Source organism: Stigmatopora argus, chromosome 2, assembly GCF_051989625.1.
Source record: "Stigmatopora argus isolate UIUO_Sarg chromosome 2, RoL_Sarg_1.0, whole genome shotgun sequence".
NCBI lineage: Eukaryota > Metazoa > Chordata > Actinopteri > Syngnathiformes > Syngnathidae > Stigmatopora > Stigmatopora argus.
The window spans coordinates 19,238,035-19,257,570 of record NC_135388.1 but is presented as its reverse complement, the minus strand read 5'-3'; the positions used below and the strand labels follow the sequence as shown (position 1 = coordinate 19,257,570).

The window sequence follows — 19,536 nt, the reverse complement described above, 5'->3', positions numbered from 1 at the left end:
GTAGAGGAGGGGATATTGAAAATATACTGGATAGGCCACCCCTGTATTATGGTATGTTTGCGAACGAACTCAGCTCTATTGTTCCACGCGTCCACGTGCATTGGATGGGGTGTGTGTGGTGAAAGGGTTAGAGAGAGAGAGGGGGGGCATAGAGGGCGAGTGGGGGGGACAGAGACAGAGGGGGGGGGGGGGGGTAGAGTGGGGGGGACAGAGACAGAGAGGGGGGGGACAGAGAGAGCGAGAGAGAGAGGGGGTGTGCGAGAGAGAAAGAGGGTGTGTGTGTGTGTATGTGTGAGAGAGAGAGAGAGAGAGAGAGAGAGAGAGAAAGAGAGAGAGAGAGAGAGAGAGAGAGAGAGAGAGAGAGAGAGAGAGAGAGAGAGATGTAAAAAATGAAGACGAGGAGAGGGATGCTGACAGATTACGGATAGATGGTTGCAATGGCGAAAGCATGTTCGACCCCAGAGAGCCACCAAGCAGTTTGCCCCGTAGGTTGGATCATGTAGCCGTATTTTCCTGAACCTCATCTATTACTTCGCGTTGTGCAGTGCTGGATTAATTGAGCTTTTTTTTAAATGGCATCCAAAAGGCGCCGCCACCTTCTTCCATGCTTTTTGGGTGTCTTGCTAAAAGCGTGCATAGGTAAGTGGCATCATTCTCTACATGGTTGCATTGTGAGGGTTCTGGAGCGAGGTTTCATCTCCACCCAAGCAAGCCTAGAAACTGCAATGAGCGCGATTATGACCAAAAATTGCTAAACCTGAACTTGAATGCTGTCCGCTGACAGTCTTTGCAGACAAATGGATGTTTTTTTTCCCCAATGGTTTCTTCACGGTCACACCCAACCAGTGCAAAAGTTTTAATAAAAATTCATCCGTGCAGAGTTCCTTCTGTTGTTTGCTGGCGTGTAGTGCGTCTAGCTGCACTTTAACCACGTGCAGCTTGTGAAGAGAAGTTGTCTGGTTGTTTTGATGGGAGCACGTTGCAATGAGCACAATGTTTCTTCTGTATACAGGAACATACTCCACATATTTTTACCTCTCCCTGTCACAATTGCAAAATGTGCTCTCAAAGGAGAAGCTGCAGCAAACTCATTACAACATGTTATGATAATGATGATAAAGTCAATGAGTCATTATTGGCCTGCTCCATATGGAAATGAAGGTCGGGTTACAGTCATCACTATATACTTTCTTTGAGTTTTTAATTTAAAAAATGCATTCTATTATCCTGAAAGTGACAGAGGAGATTCTTTTCATGTCATGGGGTGTTTTTGAAGGGATTTATTGGCATCGCCACTGTGCTTCCATATGTGAACATGCTCGATTCATTTGGATTGGAATATACCAGTTGTATCCTGCTGGGGAGATTATTTGTACATATTAGGACGGTCTCGCTCCTCCTTATCAAATTCTCGTTTTGTATGCCTTTTGTTCACTGTTGACAGTTTCTGGGCCCCCCAAATTCAAAGGCACCAAAGGGTAGTGAATATTTGCCACACAAGGAAGGAACCATGGGTTCATAACATACAGGTACTTTGTCAGGGAAACCTCAGAGACATCGTTTAGATTTTATTTTCATACAAATTTAAGCAATATATTTCTAAAGTAAGAAAATAAATGTTAATATATTTTGGTTAAAATGTAATGTAACTTCAGTAGTTAAGTAACTGATGGAAAGTAGTTGCGAAGAAAATGTGTTGATTGTTTCACAAACAGTATATCGACGGAAGAGTTAAAACACCTGCCTGCAGAACTGAAAATTCGGATAACAATAGAGGGTGTGATTTCTCTCGCCGCTTTTGCTCTTATGAAATGCTTTCAAAAGGATTTTGCAATGGGCCTTTTATTCTGTTTATTCAGAAGAAGATTTATAAGGTCACTAATTTCCATAGCTTCACGTGGACGGACTGTTGCCTTTTATTTCCAAATGTGATGTACCTGAGTTTGACCATTTCTGTACACCTAAAATTGTTCTCTGGGACATTTAACAAAACAGTCTCAATTCTGCCTCTAACACAAAGAAAGCATTCCCAAGAAGGTTAGGAAGACGGTGTTTATCTCAAATAGAAAAACGGAGATATTCAGTATTTGATTCTGACTTTGGATACCAGAATTTGTATTAACGATACATATTCAGAAAATTAGATTCATTTTTCATATTACTTGTACTCATTAGGGTCAAAAAGTCATTCCCAACTAAATTCTTATATCTATAGTGATATTTAAGTCCATAACATTTTACAGTATCATATAGTAAAATATATATTATACCGTGCTACTTATTTGGTTATGTATTTTATCAATGTTCATTATGAATTGGAAGCATTAAAGATGCTGAAATAGAACTAAAGAAATATGCCAAAAATAATAAATCCTCTTAACTTGCATTATCGTATTATTTTACTCTTAATTGGCTTCCTTGACAGCCTATTGGCCGGTTTTGTGTCCTGATATGACTTGTTGCTGTCAGTGGTGTTCTTGACCGATATTGCATGTTCAGTCAGATTGTATAAATATTGGTAGTTGTATAATTGGTTGCAGTGAATCTTTTTGCCAGCCTGTCACATGAATCTGGTAAAGCTAAAAGTAATCCACCTCTTTATGGTGGTTACAGGTAAGTGTAATCAAGTCTGCTTAATCACATGACAATGACAATTAAGTGGGATGTTATTCCTGAATAAAATTGGAAACAAATTCATGTTCAAATACATCAATATGCAAACATTCAGTTCCATAGCCATCTTTGTGAATCATTTATCCATAATTTCGGTTGCTGTTCTGACTAGACCAGGGGTGCTCAATACATCGATCATGATCTACCAGTCGACCATCAAGGTACTTTCGGTATCACATCAGAGGAAGATTCGATCCAGTCTTTTCGTTTGTTCTAAGCCAGAACGATGTCCCATTTGGACTGCAAAATCGTGATGTGTGCATGCGCAATATTTACATTAGAAGTTCACTACTTTACTATTTATCTATGTTTAGCCCAAATTTCTGGCTCTTTAATTGAGTTTATCAGGCTCTATTTCCAACTTCTGTGTGGAGCCGACAGCCTAGCCTAACATTAAGGAGCTGTTACAGCTGCTCTCTAAGTGGTACATTGATATTGGACACTTCAGACATGCCACAATTACTATACATGTATGCGTCAATTTGGCGCCCCTTGGTGGCAATGGAACCACAATTCTCTTAGCAGGGGTGTCAAAATCATTTTGGTTCTTCGGCTGCATTTACGCTAATCATATGTTTGATAAGCTTGTGTATAATATATTTTTGACCAAATAAGTTATGTTTAATAATTCATTTCTCACACCCATTTTGCAAATAAACACACATTCAATATTCAATTTTAACAATGCATTAGTGTTTTCATTGACATATTTAATGTATTTTTGGCAACCGTACTTTTGCACAGCATCTAAATATGCTGAATTTTTCTGATGGTGTACAGACGCTCCCCTACTTACGAACATTCGCGTTACGAACAACGGTACATACGAACATGTCTGCAAATTGCGTTTATGTCGAAAATGTTCGTAAATTCGATTTTGTATTGCGCCCCTTTTTCCGAGTAGTGCTTCTTTCCGCCGCTAATACCGACACCTGGCGCTGTGATTGCTCAGCTCACCCAGCATCTACCTTCTTCTGCCCACTTCGTTGCAGAGCGGAAGTGCGTGAACGTATCTCCAGTGCGCAAAGAACCTTTTTCGTTTTTATCATTAAATATCTCGTGCATCCATTATTCAATATGGTTGGTGAAAAGCGAAAGGCTTCTATTGAGGGAGGTGCAAGGAAGAGGCAAGCCATTTCATTTGAAATGAGTGGCAATAATAACGAAGCTTGATGCGCGTGAGAAAGTGGTGAGCGTCGCACGGCAATACAACTTGAATCGTTCGACCGTCAGTACCATTTATAAACATAAAGATCAAGCAGCAGGACCCAAATATTGAACGTTGCACAAAGTTTGCAAATCAACTGAATGATGCCATACAGTGCTACCGCATCATTTATGATGAAAAAAAGAAAACTGCAATCGTCATTAGATAGCTTCTTTCGGCCAGTTTCTAGTAAATCTCTCTCGCTAATGTATGTATACAGTACTGTATGTATTATCTCCATTTTATTAAATGTTTTTTTTATTACAAACCAATGTGTGTTACTTATACAAGCCTTAAACATACAAATGCACTTATATAAACCTTCAATATACTTATATAGGCCTTAAACATAAATTATAATACAAAATATAGCACTGAGCAACTTACGAACAAATTCAACTTATGAACAATCGCTCGGAACCTAACTCGTTCGTAAGTAGGGGAGCGTCTGTACCTGCTTTTTTGGGTGAACATCTCCACACAGAGGATCACCTACTTGTAGCAGTTTTGTAGCTTGCAGTTTTTGTACTCTCAGAACAACGCCCACATTGACAAACCATACCCAAGCATTTAAACAGCGTTCATTGTTAAGCTCATATCAATTTTGGTTTTATAACAATTGTGTCAAAATAAAAGCATGTGTGATTCTGTACGTACTGTACGAATGAACTAAACTTTGCATCACAGGCAGAAAATCCCCGAGGGCCGGAATAGACCCTCTACCACAGCGGTCTCAAACCGGTCCTGAAAGGGATGCAGGGGGTGGAGGTTTTCATTTAAACTGAGCAAGCGGACACCTTTTGCAAGTGTAATCAGTTGATTGCAGCCAGGTGCTACTTATGTTAGAAGACCCCTCATTGGTTTAACTGTCGACACTAGATTGGTTGAAACAAAGACCAGGATGCAATGGGCCCTTTGCGGAATCGGTTTGAGACCCCTGCTCTAGCAGAATGGTTCTAGCCCATGGGCCATAGGTTTAACATCCTGCTATAGATAAAATAATTGACATTTAATTGTTTTACGTATTAATAATTTTCTGATACCCTGATATTGGCTAGCCACCGTGGCTCCTGCGTGGTGCCTGTAGTTAGCTGGGATAGGCCCAAGCATCCCCCGCTAACCTTGTGAGGCTAAACGGTTCAGAAAACGAATTAATGAATTTTCAGATATGAAAGGATTTCTACCATGTTAATGCCTTCTAATTAATTATTAGCAAACCCTTAACATGGTATAAATATTTTTCAAACTTCAACACTTCTAGAAAGATTTGCAAGTGTTTACATTTCAAAATTGCTCCTACAGCATTTCTTAGAAATCCTGATTACCCACTGAGTGGTAAGATATTTTTAGAATTGAATCACTGGATGCCACTGGCGACTCTTTGTTTCCATGATGGGTCACTTCATGCTGGGTGAGCTACAGGATGTTAACATTTAAGTTAGGTTGGTAGGTTTGTTCATGTCTGAAACCATTCAAGTAGAGAAGTGTAAAGCAGAATCAGCACCTGGCACCTAAGGGTTAAATATTTTTACTACGACCCCTTGTTCTTCACAAGTGGCAGCACCACTGTCTCTTTGGTCCCCAGGCACTTTTTCTGACAGTGCTCATTGAGAGGAGAAAGCGGGGGCTACTTGGATTAAAGAGAAAACGAAATGATTATTTGGTCTGCATTCAGGTCTTTATGTGTTCATCCTGCTCACCAAAGTTTGCTCTGAAATGAATACTGAAAAATCCTTTAATGGATGAACTTTCTCTATTTTGACCTTTAGCCCTCAACTTCACCCTCTCTGCTAGCCTCCCCCCACCGCCAGATTCTTGGGCCCTTGGATTGGTAGTGCTTAGGCCATCAGCAACTGAAACATGATACCTAGTGTGTCAACTAAACTCTTTTAGAGGACCAACTCAGAATATGCTGTTCATCTCATCTCATTTTCTGAACCGCTTCATCCTCATTAGGGTCGTGGGGGGTGCTGGAGCCTATCACAGCCAGAGGCGTGGGACACCCTGAATTGGTGGTCAACCGATCACGGGGCACAAGGAGACGGACAACCATGCCCACTCACACCCATACCTAGGTGGAATGTCCAATCAGCCTAGCATCCACACAGTTGGACCGACCTGGATTTGAATCCATGACCCCAGAGCTGTAAGGCCGACACGCTAACCACAAATATGCTGTTTACATCCTTTATTTATTGCCGTATCAGATAAACTGATACCACAGCCTCAGAACAAAATCCTTACTTCAATGGTGATTCATTCATTCATTTTCTGAACCGCCTCATCCTCACTAGGATTGCGGGGCCTGTTGGCGCCTATCCCAGCTGACTTCGCGCGAAAGGAAGACTACACCCTAGACTGGTCGCCAGTCACCCATAGGGCACACAGAGAGACAGATGAATACATCCTATATATCTATATATACCGTTCAATTAGAGGGTGCTGCTCAATTTTTCGACTAGCTGGTCAGAATTTTGAGAAGATGCGGTAAATTTTATGGATGAAAAGAGAAACCAGGTAACATATTCATGTTTATTTAACAAAAGGCACAAATACAAGGCATTTACTAGTAAGTAATTACAAATTCACTGATATAAATCACGTGACACGTCACTGTTGTAGCTGTCCTCGTCATTCACATCACTTTCCGCATCAGCGTCGAGTTTCTGAGGGAGTTCACGTTAATTGTCGTTGGCATTGGCTCGCGCTTGCTGGAGAAGTTGCAAACCAGTCTGAATCGGGCCGTCTGTCCTGAAACAATGGATCTGGCAGTACTCCAAGCCGTCGAGAGCGTTGGTCAGTCCGCATCCCTTGAACAACTGGATGATTAGATCCTTCGGGAGCTGATCCCAAGCATCGACAATCCATTTCAAATAAACTTTCATTGATGGTGCTCACATGTTGCCAGATTTGGTGTAGCTCTGCTGGCTGTGCAACATCCAGTTCTCGTAGAACTGTCTGACTTTGGCCATGAATGGGTCATTCCAGTAGACGTCTGGGGACTGTATGAATTTGGTGCAGCCTCCTGGAATCACGGCCACATCAATCTGGAGCTTCTACAATTGCTTCTTGGTGGCATCGCTAATGTGACAACGGTATGAATCCCAGGCAAGAAGGTGCTTGCCAAACATAGAAGAACCGATGATCCGTAAAACCTCTTTCACCGGCATGCCGCTCTATTTTTCAAACTTTCCCCCATGGTGACGTTCAATTAGAGGGTGCCATTCTATTTTTCAATTCTTCCCCCAAAGTGCCGTTTTATTAGAGGTGCTGCTTAAATAGTGTATATATATTTATGACAAAGTTAAAACAATCCATACAATCCCTATATTTATCAAGAAATATATTGAGGATTCTTACGACTTACGTTGATGTATATTATTGAATGTACAGTTCAACTTTATTTGTATGCAAGGCAACACAGTGTTACGGGGTTAAATTTGCTGGTGTGTCCGTGTGTGTATGTTTATTACCAATAAAGGGTGCCTCGAATTGAAGCATAGCAGTCGCAACAACATCAAAATTCCATTGACTTAACGAGCAGCTGGTCATTTTTGTTAGAGAGCGATTGCAGGCAGGAGAGAGACAGGAGAAGCATGGCTGCATCTGAGCCAACCTAACCCAGTTTTAAATTGATTCGTTCATATCGGCCGGTCGTATTAAAAAAATATCGATGGATGTCAAATGTCCAACTATGAGACCGATTACACGTCTATCACTACCTAGGATGCATGTTTTTGGGGGATTTAGCAAGAAACATTATCTGGAGTAATCAAACCTTAATGTACTTAATGTACGTAATGTCAAAAGATTTTACATCTCAGCCAAATAAAATATTTGGCTCTACAAATTCAATAATTTTGAACAACAGTTATATATATATATATATATATATATATATATATATATATATATATAAATATATATATATATATATATATATATATATATATATATATGTGTGTATATATATATACATGTGTTTACTAGTTCCAAATATTCATTGCATTAATGAATAATTTAAAATTCCTGAGTGAGCTGGTGATAGCCACAAGCCATCTGTTTTGGAACACAATGAAATCATGTAAACTACAATAGTATACATGCAATGTTTACATCTATTGCATGTGATATGCTCCAGGCATTTCATTTATGAGGTTCATGGTGAGCTGTCATGAGTGATCTGCCAAATGCGAATACCTTTTGTTTGTTTGCAATACAACATTGAAAACAATTACTGCAGAAACCACTGAAATTGTTGTCAACGAGGTTGAATCAATGTGCTTATCATCAGAACTCCAACATGTATGCACACCTCCACAGTTTAAAAGGATTTCTGTCACTTTCAAAGTTGAGTCTGCTGTTCATGGGTTGTGAAAGAAACCAGGAAATCCAAAAATGAAGTATAATTCAAAATGTATCAGCGTCCACTTACATTACCTTGAACCACTGTGCTGTGATTTGTGTCTCTTCCTGCTCTGAACTGACAAGGCTACACTGTGACCTTTTGCTTGTGTTCTTTCAGGTGTGTTGTGTGATGCTGAGCTCTCCTTCACCCTGGAGCCAAGTGACATCATCGCAGTGCAGGAGCAGCCCCTCATGCTTCATTGCCAGGTGGATGGTACCCCTCCTATCACTACAAAATGGAGGCACAACAGCATACTTTTAACTCAGGACCAGTATCACACCACTTTCATCAATGGCTCTCTCCTCATCGGACATTTCCTCAAGACCAAATCTGATAACACGTCAGATGAAGGGGACTATGATTGTATAGCCCAGAACTCCTTTGGATTGGCGGTGAGCCGTAAGGCACGCATCCAAGCAGCCAGTAAGCCTTTTGCTTTATTTCACATTTTTCGTGGCCCATAGGTTCCATACGTGGAGGTTTTTTCAGCGTTTCCCCCAATTAATGAAATAAAACAATGAGGGAAGATTATTTTACAACCTTTTAATGCTGCTTTGTCCCCCTAAAGTATTATTCATTCTCTTCTTAGTAGAAAATAGATCAAATGATGTTTTGTTTTCCTCAATTCAAATCTTAGGAAACCTGATAGACAATCGCATGCATCTACAGTCAATTTTTTTAAATGACACAAGTTTTAAAATTAGTATCTCACTCCTAAGTCAGCCAATTAAAAGAAATAGTAGTTGGTGGTTGAAAAGTCGACTACTCCCTAATTGCTTCCTTAAATAGTGATGATTATTATAATAAATGTTTTGCAACTACGGTACGGCTAGTTTATGTTTTATTGGGAGCTCATCTAACAAGTTAATACAATAAAATGATGACATTGCCTTGCTTAGGTCCAGGTTTGGGGGAGACTATGGAATCATTTGCATATTTTGATATGAGTATAACGAGCTAGCCGATCCAGCTACTTCGGGTCTTTATTACTATTAACAAGCTATCATGCTGAGTACTGCCATGTTCCTTTGTAGGTGCAATGAGCCTCGAGCAGCCCTGTACAGACCACTCACTGACACATAGGATCTTTCCAAAAGAAAGAAAAGAAGATTTTATTTCTGAAATATTGTATTTTATAAGGAACCGAAAATGTTTATACAACATGCTTCACTTTGGCACCTTGGTTCAGGTTTTGTTTCAGTAGCCCAGTATAGTATTACACATTCTTGTGCATTCATGCTGAGAATGTTCAGACTGAGTTAGTGGGGCTGAATTGCTGAACGGAACTCTCTGAACTCACTTGTTTTATATGTTACATCCTAGACAAGCGCGAAGAACAAAGGTTGAGAGAGGCTTTGTGCAGACAGCACACTGTTGTGACCAAACAGGCTTTTAGAATAATGAGACAGGGGGTTAGAGTGGACATTTCACTGGTCAAGGCTCCCCCTCCAAGTAGGAAAACACGTGCAATCTCTAAAGGCCAGTTGAATTTTTTGGCACAGGATTGGGCCAGATGCCCTTACTGTTGTAACCCACTCGTTTATTTTATCTAGGGTTAGATGAGTATTGGGGAACTGATCATAAATCCAACCTGCATCATCCACGTGAAAGGGAGCACAATTCTACTTTATTACCAGTGCGTTGGTCTCTAAAACTGAAAAAAAAAAAATTACAAATTTGGCTATGGATTCAAAGTGTACACTAAATTAGTACAAGCTACAGATGTAAATAATAAGCGCAATGGATAACCGACCTCTTCAGTTGAGAATATTTGCTATTTTTCATCTCATCTCATTTTCTGAACCGCTTTATCCTCACTAGGTTTGCAGGGGGTGCTGGAGCCTTTCCCAGCTGAATTCGGGCCAGAGGCGGGGGACACCTTGAATTGGTGGCCAGCCAATCGCAGGGCACAAGGAGACACACAACCATTCACACTCACACTCATACCTAGGGGCAATTTATAGTGTCCAATCAGACTACCATGCATGTCTTTGGAATGTGGGAGGAAACCGGAGTACCCGGAGAAAACCCACGCAGGGCCGGGGAGAACAAGCAAACTCCACTCAGGTGGGCCGACCTGGATTTGCAGTTTAAAAAGTATAAATTAGGTTTAAAGACTAGAAAAATCTTCTTGAGCATTAGTACTGGTCATGGGTTTATTATCATATTTTGGGTCGCATTAGACCAGGGGTCACCAACTCCGGTCTTCAATGTCATGTCTTCCTCCTCCAACACTCCAGAATCAAATAATCAAGCTCCTTATTAGGCTTCTTGACAAGATGGAATACTATACTGTGTATTTTCATAGCATGTTTATTCAATTCCTAAAGATACCTGACTGCAATAAGGTTGGGAGATTTTTTTAATTAAAATTATATTACTAAAAAAAAAAAACGTTTGATTTTCAACTCTGAAAAAATGTATGCATTGTTTTCATAATGTGATTATGGACAACTGCAATTTTATTTCTGCTTTTTAGTGACCTCAGTTGCTCCATTGCTTAAGTACATTAGAGACATTCATTCATTCATAAGTGAGAAAATATATTTCAAATATGCGTGACTCAACTAAAGAATTAGGTGCATATTTTGATGCACATGTTCTTTTTTATGGGCCTATATTCTCTCCTTGGTGTATAAATTAATGTACACGCTTTTTCCATGTATTCTACCATCCAAGCCCACTGCTTTAAACTTCAAAAGGGTTTATGCAGTGGGTGCAGTTTAGTCAGTAGTAGGAACATGAGGACTTCCTTGGCTACATTTACACTATTCCATATGAAACAAGTCCAATAAAGCTAATTTCATCAGAACACCGTTCTTATGGCTGAATGCATATTTGGAGGTCAATCAATAAGAAAGTTGTGTGTCCCCAGTGTGCTTGGTTGTTATTGGGATTGACACGTGCAAGTCATTAATAAGGCATAAGGTGTGGGGTGATTGCTCTGGCTAGAGCTAATCCTCCAAAAGGAAGCACAGTTGAATGATAGACTCTTGGTCCCAAAAAAAATGTTGAATACAATTAACAGCTGTGAGCCCCCGGGTCTCCAAATGCGACCAATTTATGCGCAGTCGTCTTCCGTTGCGCTGTTGTAACACTCTTTTTTTTTCCACCGCTCCCATGCCTTCTTGATAAACAGCCTGAAAATCAATGTAGGTGTTCAGTACACCATCTGAATGGGATTGCGGTAAAAAAGACAAAAGGAAAGAAAACAAAAGAAACAGTACTAATGGCATTTTAAATACAGTACAAATTATAGCTTTCCTCAAGGCTACTTTACATTACACTGTGTGTTGCATAGACAATAGAGGCCAAAACTTTGGACACAGCTCATTCAATGAAACACAAGTAATGGTTGATCAACCAAGAAATTCCACTTATTACCCTAAGTATATGGCAGGGGTGGCAGACAAAGTAGACACAAAGAGCCAAAATTTTAAACTGTGAGAGTCAATGAACCGCACCTTAGGTCAGAGGCAGCATAAAAAAAATTCAATCTGCCAAATTATTTTTTAAGTATAATTTCTTATTTGTTTTAATGGGCCCTGATGAATTTGAGTGTGTTTTAAGAGAGAATAAAATAAGAGAAACATGAAACGAGGCAAAGAGCCAGAGTATATACAAAATATGATAAGCAAAGAGTCGCATTCATTTTGGCCGGGAGCCGTGTGCGACTCGAGAGCCGCATGTTCGGCATCCCTGGTAGATGGCATGGCCGACTTCAGATGATAGAAGAGGGTACTTTGAAAAAACTGGAATACAAAAGATATGTAACTTTTTTATTGCAAGTACAAAATTCCATGTGTTATTCATAGGTTTATTATACACATTCAGTGAGAATCTACAATGTCACGGTATGACTAGAACATCTGCCTCCCAGTAAACACAGAGAACAAGGTTTCCATTCAACATCCCAAAAACATGCATTTTAGACACCAAATTGCCTGTACTTTGTCTGTGTGAATACTTGTCCATCTCATTGTCCCCTGCAATTGGCTGGCAACCAATTCAAGGTGTCTCCAGCCTATTGCCAGTAGTTGTATGGGATACCCTCCAGCACCCCCGCGACACTTGTGAGGATAAGCAGTACAGGAAATGGGGCGTTTGAGTTACTACAGCCTCTGAGGAAAAGAAAAAAATTCCAAACCTATTTAGATAAAATCAACCTAATGTTGCTTTTATTCCACTCGTACACAATGACAATATGGCCTGTAGTGAGTGGTACACCTGCACGGAGATTTAAATCCAGTCTTCGGCGACACAATATGTTGTATTTTTCAGCATTTTTGTACCAAAGCTGTTACTTGTGTAAGGTCACATTCTCGTCTCACAGTTCATCTATATTGGCCGATCAATGAAATTCCAAAACACCTGTAGCGTGGCCTGGGTTGGCTTCAGCTCGGACAGCTTCGTTGGGTTAAAGGCGTAGTCTACAAAAATAGGGCGTTAGATACCATCCCAAAACTAGAAGTAATGCGAAATCAAATGTGACCTAGAGAAATGGATAACCTAAAGAAACATTAAATTATTATGTATCCGCATTCTCACCCTCTTGCTACTGTCACAATGAAATTTCCCGAATACGGGATGAATAAAGTTATCCAATCCAATCCAATTTAGTTTGAAAACAGCCAATCAGGCCAGTCAAATTTAGCCACATGAATTCTGTTTTTGTTTCCATTTGTTGGAGAATTGAGGCAATTATTTGCCTTCCTTTTGTCACAAACTACTATGTTGTTAATATATTATTGACATAGTAGTCAATTTTGACTATTTTGTGTTTTTATTTAGATCTTTAGCATTGAGGATCTTTTCGACTCAAGAGTTTGAGTAAGTGTTTCTTAGACAAAGATTGCTAACTAGTGTTTGTTTCTTTTTCTCGCCCAAGTGTTTGTTAATACTGATGTTTTCTTTGTAGTTCGGAGGTAATTTGCTGTGTTACACTCTCCTTCTACAACAGAGCTCTGACTTGTACCACTGCGATGCAATGGGTTGTGTGAATCCTCTTTATAGCCCTCCCGGTGGATAAAACGTCTGTCTTACTCTCTACACTACCCCCCTCCATAAATTTTACTTTTTATTAGCTTGACAGCCATTTGTGTGAGCTCACAGTTAGGGGCTTGTGTAGGACGGACGCCCCGTTGCCCTTCTAAATCTCCATACAGCTCAGGAAACATTTTTCCCCCTAAGTGTTATCTCTTTGATGGTCAAGCTCTGTTGCCAGGCTCTTTTTAAATTCAATCCCAAATTTTAGCTCCTTTCATATTGGTTAAGACTCTGGAAGCTTTTCATTATTTCAATGAATGACAAGTTCGGTACAGTGGACTTAGTCAGGGCCTCTGCCCCCTCCCCCAAAGCACACCAGTGTCACCAGGCAACATACTACAAAAGCCCCCCGTTACAAAATAGCTTTTAGGATCAGTTGAGATGACTTTATTTTGTATATTTGCATGAAATTAATTGCAAAAATATTCACGCCATTAATTCCCCTCCACACAGTCTTTTTTATGTAGTTCACAGATTTAAATAACAATATAAAGTGTTGGGAACAATAAATAAATCCTAAACAGGACAATGAGTGCATCAAAATATTATATACTACGATATTCTTCAAGAGCCCATAGACAATAGCGTTACAATTTTATTCATGACGACGACATCTGCCCTTAAATTCCTAAATGTGTGTTTTACTACAGCTGTAAGTGCACATTTCTGAGATGAAAAAGAGACGGTAATAAAGGATGAAATAGGAGAAGTAAGAGGCTGCCCGTAAAATTGTCTCTGTTTGTACTCCTGGCGCTGCTTGGAGAAAATAAAACTTCTCACTCATTTTAATAAATTTTAGTCGGGCCAAATGTCTACAGGAAAGATGTGAGCAGCTTTTTTGAAAGCTGAAATCTTTATACTACCCAGCTTCCAGCACGCTGCAGGTAGTGGGAGTGATTTATGGGCTGTTCATGCATGCATGTGTATGTGTACATGCATTTAGGGTGTCAATTGGTAGCTGGCCATTACCCTTCGACCTTCCTGTTCCAGCCCCTTTCATGGCTTCCTGCTGGGGTGGACGGCCAAGCGCCGTGCCTAGCTCTCCTCGCAGCTCCCTTTGTTCTTCGAGCTAAGCCCCGCCCTGACCGCACCCCCATAACTGCCAATGGTCCTTTCTGATAACTCGCCATGAAGCAACGCATAGCTCTGTCGTATAGATTAGCCCAGAAAATGCCGCATGAGCATGTTTTGACATTTAAACATCAAATGGCTGAGATTGTTCTGTTAGTCCTGGGAAAACATTTCAATTTGGAGGTTTGAAATGTGGGTAAAATATCGCTCTCATCCACAGACAAGCATCTGGTTGTTATATAAATGGATGAGGGAATTTCATGCTCATTGAAGTTGAACGTACAGTGACTGAATTAATGGATTATTTTGATTGGACTTGGCATATGCCCAATGAGAGTATTTCTCTCATTCACATTTTGTGAGAAGAGCTGTGCTACGACAGTCTTTAGTCATTTGAGATGATGTTGAAGTAATATTTCATCCATCTTTGTGGTCAGTGCCTCCCATTGGGTCAAGTGTTTGAAAACACAGGATTTTCAACAGTACCCAAGAGCTTTGACCTTGCCAGTGTAATTACACACATTTCCAGGTAATTACTGAATAGCTAGGAGGAAGATGTATGATTTGAAGATAGCAGGGAAACGGATGTGTGGGATGGACATAATTGTTATATGATGGTACAAGTACTTATTAATCGGTGTGGGTGTGGCAACTGCGTAGAAGCGTTTAAATTTTTTGAAGAAAAAAAATGTCTTGTGTTGCATCCCCTGTCCCCGCACCCTAGAAAACAATCTTGTTCCTTTAAAAAAAACTAATCTTTTTAATATTGTGAACTATGGATGTTATGGGACGTCGTTCTGGAACAGAGCTGTCTTAAACATCGTGAGCAATGTATCTGAGCTGCTTTGCCATATTGCACATCCTATTTACAATGGCAATGTCATTTGTACTACCTTGAAATGTAAGAAAATCATTTTGTTTTTGTTTTCAATCTGTGTTCTTTGTTTGTTCAGTTAGACAAGTGAGGTGCAATAGAAACATAACATTCCCAGCATTCCGTGTCCATTTTCTACCTACTTACCAACAGCTCTTATAAACAATTGAATTCTTATCTACAATATGTAGCAGCTTTTCTACCTCTTTGAAAGACTGTGACATTCATTAACGTACTCATATTTACCTCATATTTTAACCCATTTGTGCATGGATTAATTTGGGTTATTTCTGTTTTAATTTTTTGTTATAATCACATAGGACAGAGGTCTCTAGGATGCAGCCCAGGGGCCAATAATGATCCACAGAACTATATTTTGCGAACCGCATTTGACATCCAATTGTAGTGTTAGTGTTGGCCCAATGCAATTTGCAATGGACAATAAATGTGTTGAACTTTGCCGGCATGGTGCAGTTAGTTGATTTGTCCTGGGAACAAAGGGTCAGCGGTTTGATTCCATGCTACAGCTCCCCACTGTTAAGGTGCCCTTGGGCAAGGCATCGAACCCTATATTTTATACATACTCGTTGACTTAGGCTTGCAATAATGAAGTTAAGATAATGACAACTGTTGGCAAATGTTCGCAGTTGTGACCACTATCCTTGCAAGGATTAAACTTTTAAATTGCCAATAACATTTAGGGGGCTTTCATTTTGACTTCTGCAAAGAGTTTTTTGTGGAGATCCACAACAATGCTCGGTTAATACAGTGCTAATATTAGAGTTTAGCTACCGTGTGTGGTACAGAATGGGAACCTTGATACTCTAAAAATATGGGCTATTACACACAATCTCTTGGCAAATGAAGCTACTAAATGTGGAATGCATACATTTGCGCTAAAATGGTTTTATGTCAGTGAAGAGGGATTTGTTTATACAACGTGACATGCTGGTAAGCGATATAAAACAAATGTGTTAACTAAGTCAATTAATCAATCATGATGTAAAACAAATACACGTAGAATGAAATGAAGACATCAACCTCCAAGCCAGGTCAGGCTTTTGCACTGAATTGACATGTTTTAAAAAAAAAAAGGATGAAGTCAACGAAATCCAATCAATAATTGAGGCAATTTAGCTTTTCAGAGTCTTGTTTTGAAATTCAATTTCAGTGTTGACATTGGACAATTGTCTGAATGGCAAAGAGGGACTTCGTTAATAAAATGTGTATTGGTCTACTCGTGCCTCTGGACCACCCTTGCTATTCTCAAACAAACAAATGAAAAGGGGGCCTAAAATTCCTTTGGTCTACTTTCAAGTCTCGTGAGAGGTGCTCTTCATTAATAGCGCTCAAAGGTGAAAGGAGGCCGAGCAGAGGCCAAGTCATTGGCTGCAAAGAATTGACCAAATGTGTGTCACTTTACAATCTGCAAAAGCAGTCTTAGGCAGCTGGGTGTAAGTTTGTTTGTCTGTTGCAATGTCTTAATTCAGGTTGTGGTAGTTCTGAAATTCCAGTCTCTTTTCTTTTTAACCTCATTGTTGTTTAGTAAATGTATTTGGCGATCGGCTGGCCACCGATACAGGGTGGCCCCCGCCTTTGGCCCAGAGTCAGCTGGGATAGTCTCAAGCACCCCCTGCGACCCTAATGAGGATAAAGCGGTTCCAAAAATGAGATGAGAGATTTATTGTGTGCATTATAATCATCTCCATCATAATCCACAATGATAATAATAAGACACTGCAATTATTTGTGAAAAATTACCAAGACTAAGATTCCTGACTGACTAAAGTAAAACTGGAATTAATGCATACCAAAAAATCACTCAAAGTTTATTCATCACGGGGGGTACTGGAGTCTATCCCAGCCATCTATGGCACCCAATCGCAGGTCACAAGGAGACCAACAACCATTCACGGTGACACTCATGTCTACGGGCAATTTAGAGTGTTCAAGCAGCCTAGACTGCATGTTTTTGGGATGTTGGAGGAAACTGCAGTAGTCGGAGAAAACCCACAGAAGCCCGAGGAGAACATGCAAACTCCACATATTAGGGACCCACCGCGGCTTGAAACCTCAATCCCAGAACTGTGAGCCCAACACGCTAACCACTCGGACACCAGGCCGCTACCCAAACTGTAGTTCCAGTAAAATTGGTTGATAAATGTGTAAACCCAAGCGTGGTTCTCACTTGGGAAATTGTTGATTCGACTCAATTTGACTCTGTATTGCTGTTGTAGTAAAAAATACTATTGGCTGAGACTTAATGTGGTTTTACTACAGAACCAAAAAGGAGAAACGTAAATGGGGTCGAAGTCAATAAACAGTGGTTACACGTTATTAAACATACTAGTCGTAAGAATATTCTGTTTTTCTATCTGTGGATTCACGGGAAGCCTGATTAGTTTTTTCACTACTTCTGTAAAGTACATTAAACAAACTGTTTCAAGTCCAATAATGTAGTTAAAAGGTTTTACAGAGTTGGGACTAATAAAACAACAAAATTAATTTTGTAATGAGCTTTTTCCTGCGTGTATTAGGACTTCTTGAAGCAAAGAAGGCTTTAAGGTTGGAGTTATGGTCCAATGCCTTATAGAATATTAAGTATAGTGATTCACATCTAATCTAATTTATTATTAAAACATACTGCAACCACAGACCATCCTCAGGAACAATATTTATGAGATATAAAATCCTAATGACATGCACTCCTAGCAGTAATGCAATATCAGCATATTTATTCTTTTGTTTACATTTATACTCTTCTAAGATTAATTGGCATAATGTACAGTACTGTATTACTTTTGTTTTCATAGTTATTTTTCAGTGCAGATTATTTTGCAAAACCACTTAACGTAAGATATAAATTGAAAAAACTGTCACTCATGTTCACATGAGAAATGATTAGTGCACCCCCCTTTTGACATGCCCGATATCTTAATTGTACTTTGTCACATTTATGGGCGTGCTAACTGCTACACAACATATTTATTTACATATTAACGTTAACACATTTCCTGCCAATACTACAACGGTATTATTCCTGGTCGAGTGAAAAATTCCAAAACTTGTCTGACTTCCAGCCTGTATGCGAGACCCGTCATTTACTTTTGATACCCTTCGTTACCCTGATTTACTAATCTATTCATTCATTTTCTGAACCGATTATCCTCACAAGGGTTGCAGGGGGTGCCTGAGCCTATCCCACCTAACTACGGGCACCAGGCAGGGAACACCTTGAATCGTTTGCCAGCCAATCACAGGGGACAAGCAGACGTACAACCATTCACGCTAACACTCACTCCTAGGTACAATTTAGATTGTTCAAGCAGCCTGGCATGCATGGTTTTGGGATGTGGGAGGAAACCGGAGTACCCGGAGAAAACCCATGCAAGCCCAGGGAAAACATGCCACACAGTGAGGACTGACCTGGGTTTGAATCCTCAATGCCAGAATCGTGAGGCCAGCGCACGAACCACTTGTCCACATTTTCTATTCCGTGCATCCTCGTAAGAGTTGCGGGGTTGCTGGAGCTTATCCCGGCCAATGTCGGGCAAAAGGCAGACTATACCCTAGACTGGTCGCCAGTCAGCCGTAGGGCACAGAGAGAGACAAATGACCATCCACACTCACAATCATACCGCCACCAGCAAGAAACGACCCCGCGCCTGCCCAAAACAGGCAAGTGAACCCCTATACTAGGTGCCTCTCTCCTGATTCTATCTAAAACGCCAAATTGTTTCCATTTGTTGGTAAATTTATCTCATTAAACTTGTTGACAAATCATGTAATTCATTGTAAAGCAGCCACAAACACTTTAAAAACATAGAAGGCGTAAAAAACACCTCTGACAACAACTCATAGAATGTCATTTGTCTTTGGCATGAATCATTTTGCATGTTCTATTGTGATCATTTCTTCAAGGAGGGATGATAATTATATTGTAGGAAGGCAGATAGATTGCAAACTCTACAATACTTGATGTATTACCAACAAAGAAGGAATCTTAGTCCATTTCGTGGAACCCGCTAGTTTTTTGCCCCGTTAATCAGTGTTGCCTCAGAAGTCGATTAGACACTACCGGCGGGTGTTTTGATGAAGTGTGAGATTGTGAATCCAGTTGTGGGTTTTGTTAAAGGGGGAATGATTTAAGCAGCCACCCCTCTCAGTGCGCCTCAGCTGCCGCTCTTCCCAGTGCTTGTTTTGTGTGTGTTGTTACCTCTGGGAGCAGAGCAGCACCTATTGTTGCTGGTGAACTGC

General features: G+C 40.2%; 1 protein-coding gene across 5 annotated transcripts in view; it reads left to right on the top strand.

The window, feature by feature from the left end:
• Nucleotides 1-19,536, top strand: part of igdcc3 (immunoglobulin superfamily, DCC subclass, member 3) — a 66,413-nt gene that overhangs the window by 427 nt on the left and 46,450 nt on the right. For 2 of the 5 annotated variants that reach the window (XM_077594877.1, XM_077594878.1), the window contains exon 2: nucleotides 8,406-8,711. In XM_077594877.1, coding sequence (XP_077451003.1) covers nucleotides 8,480-8,711 — 232 coding nt within the window. In that variant the 5' untranslated portion in view covers nucleotides 8,406-8,479. Of the gene's footprint in view, nucleotides 1-9; nucleotides 52-279; nucleotides 640-8,405; nucleotides 8,712-19,536 lie in introns of those variants that run through there. The other 3 variants (XM_077594875.1, XM_077594868.1, XM_077594867.1) reach the window with 3 other exon arrangements.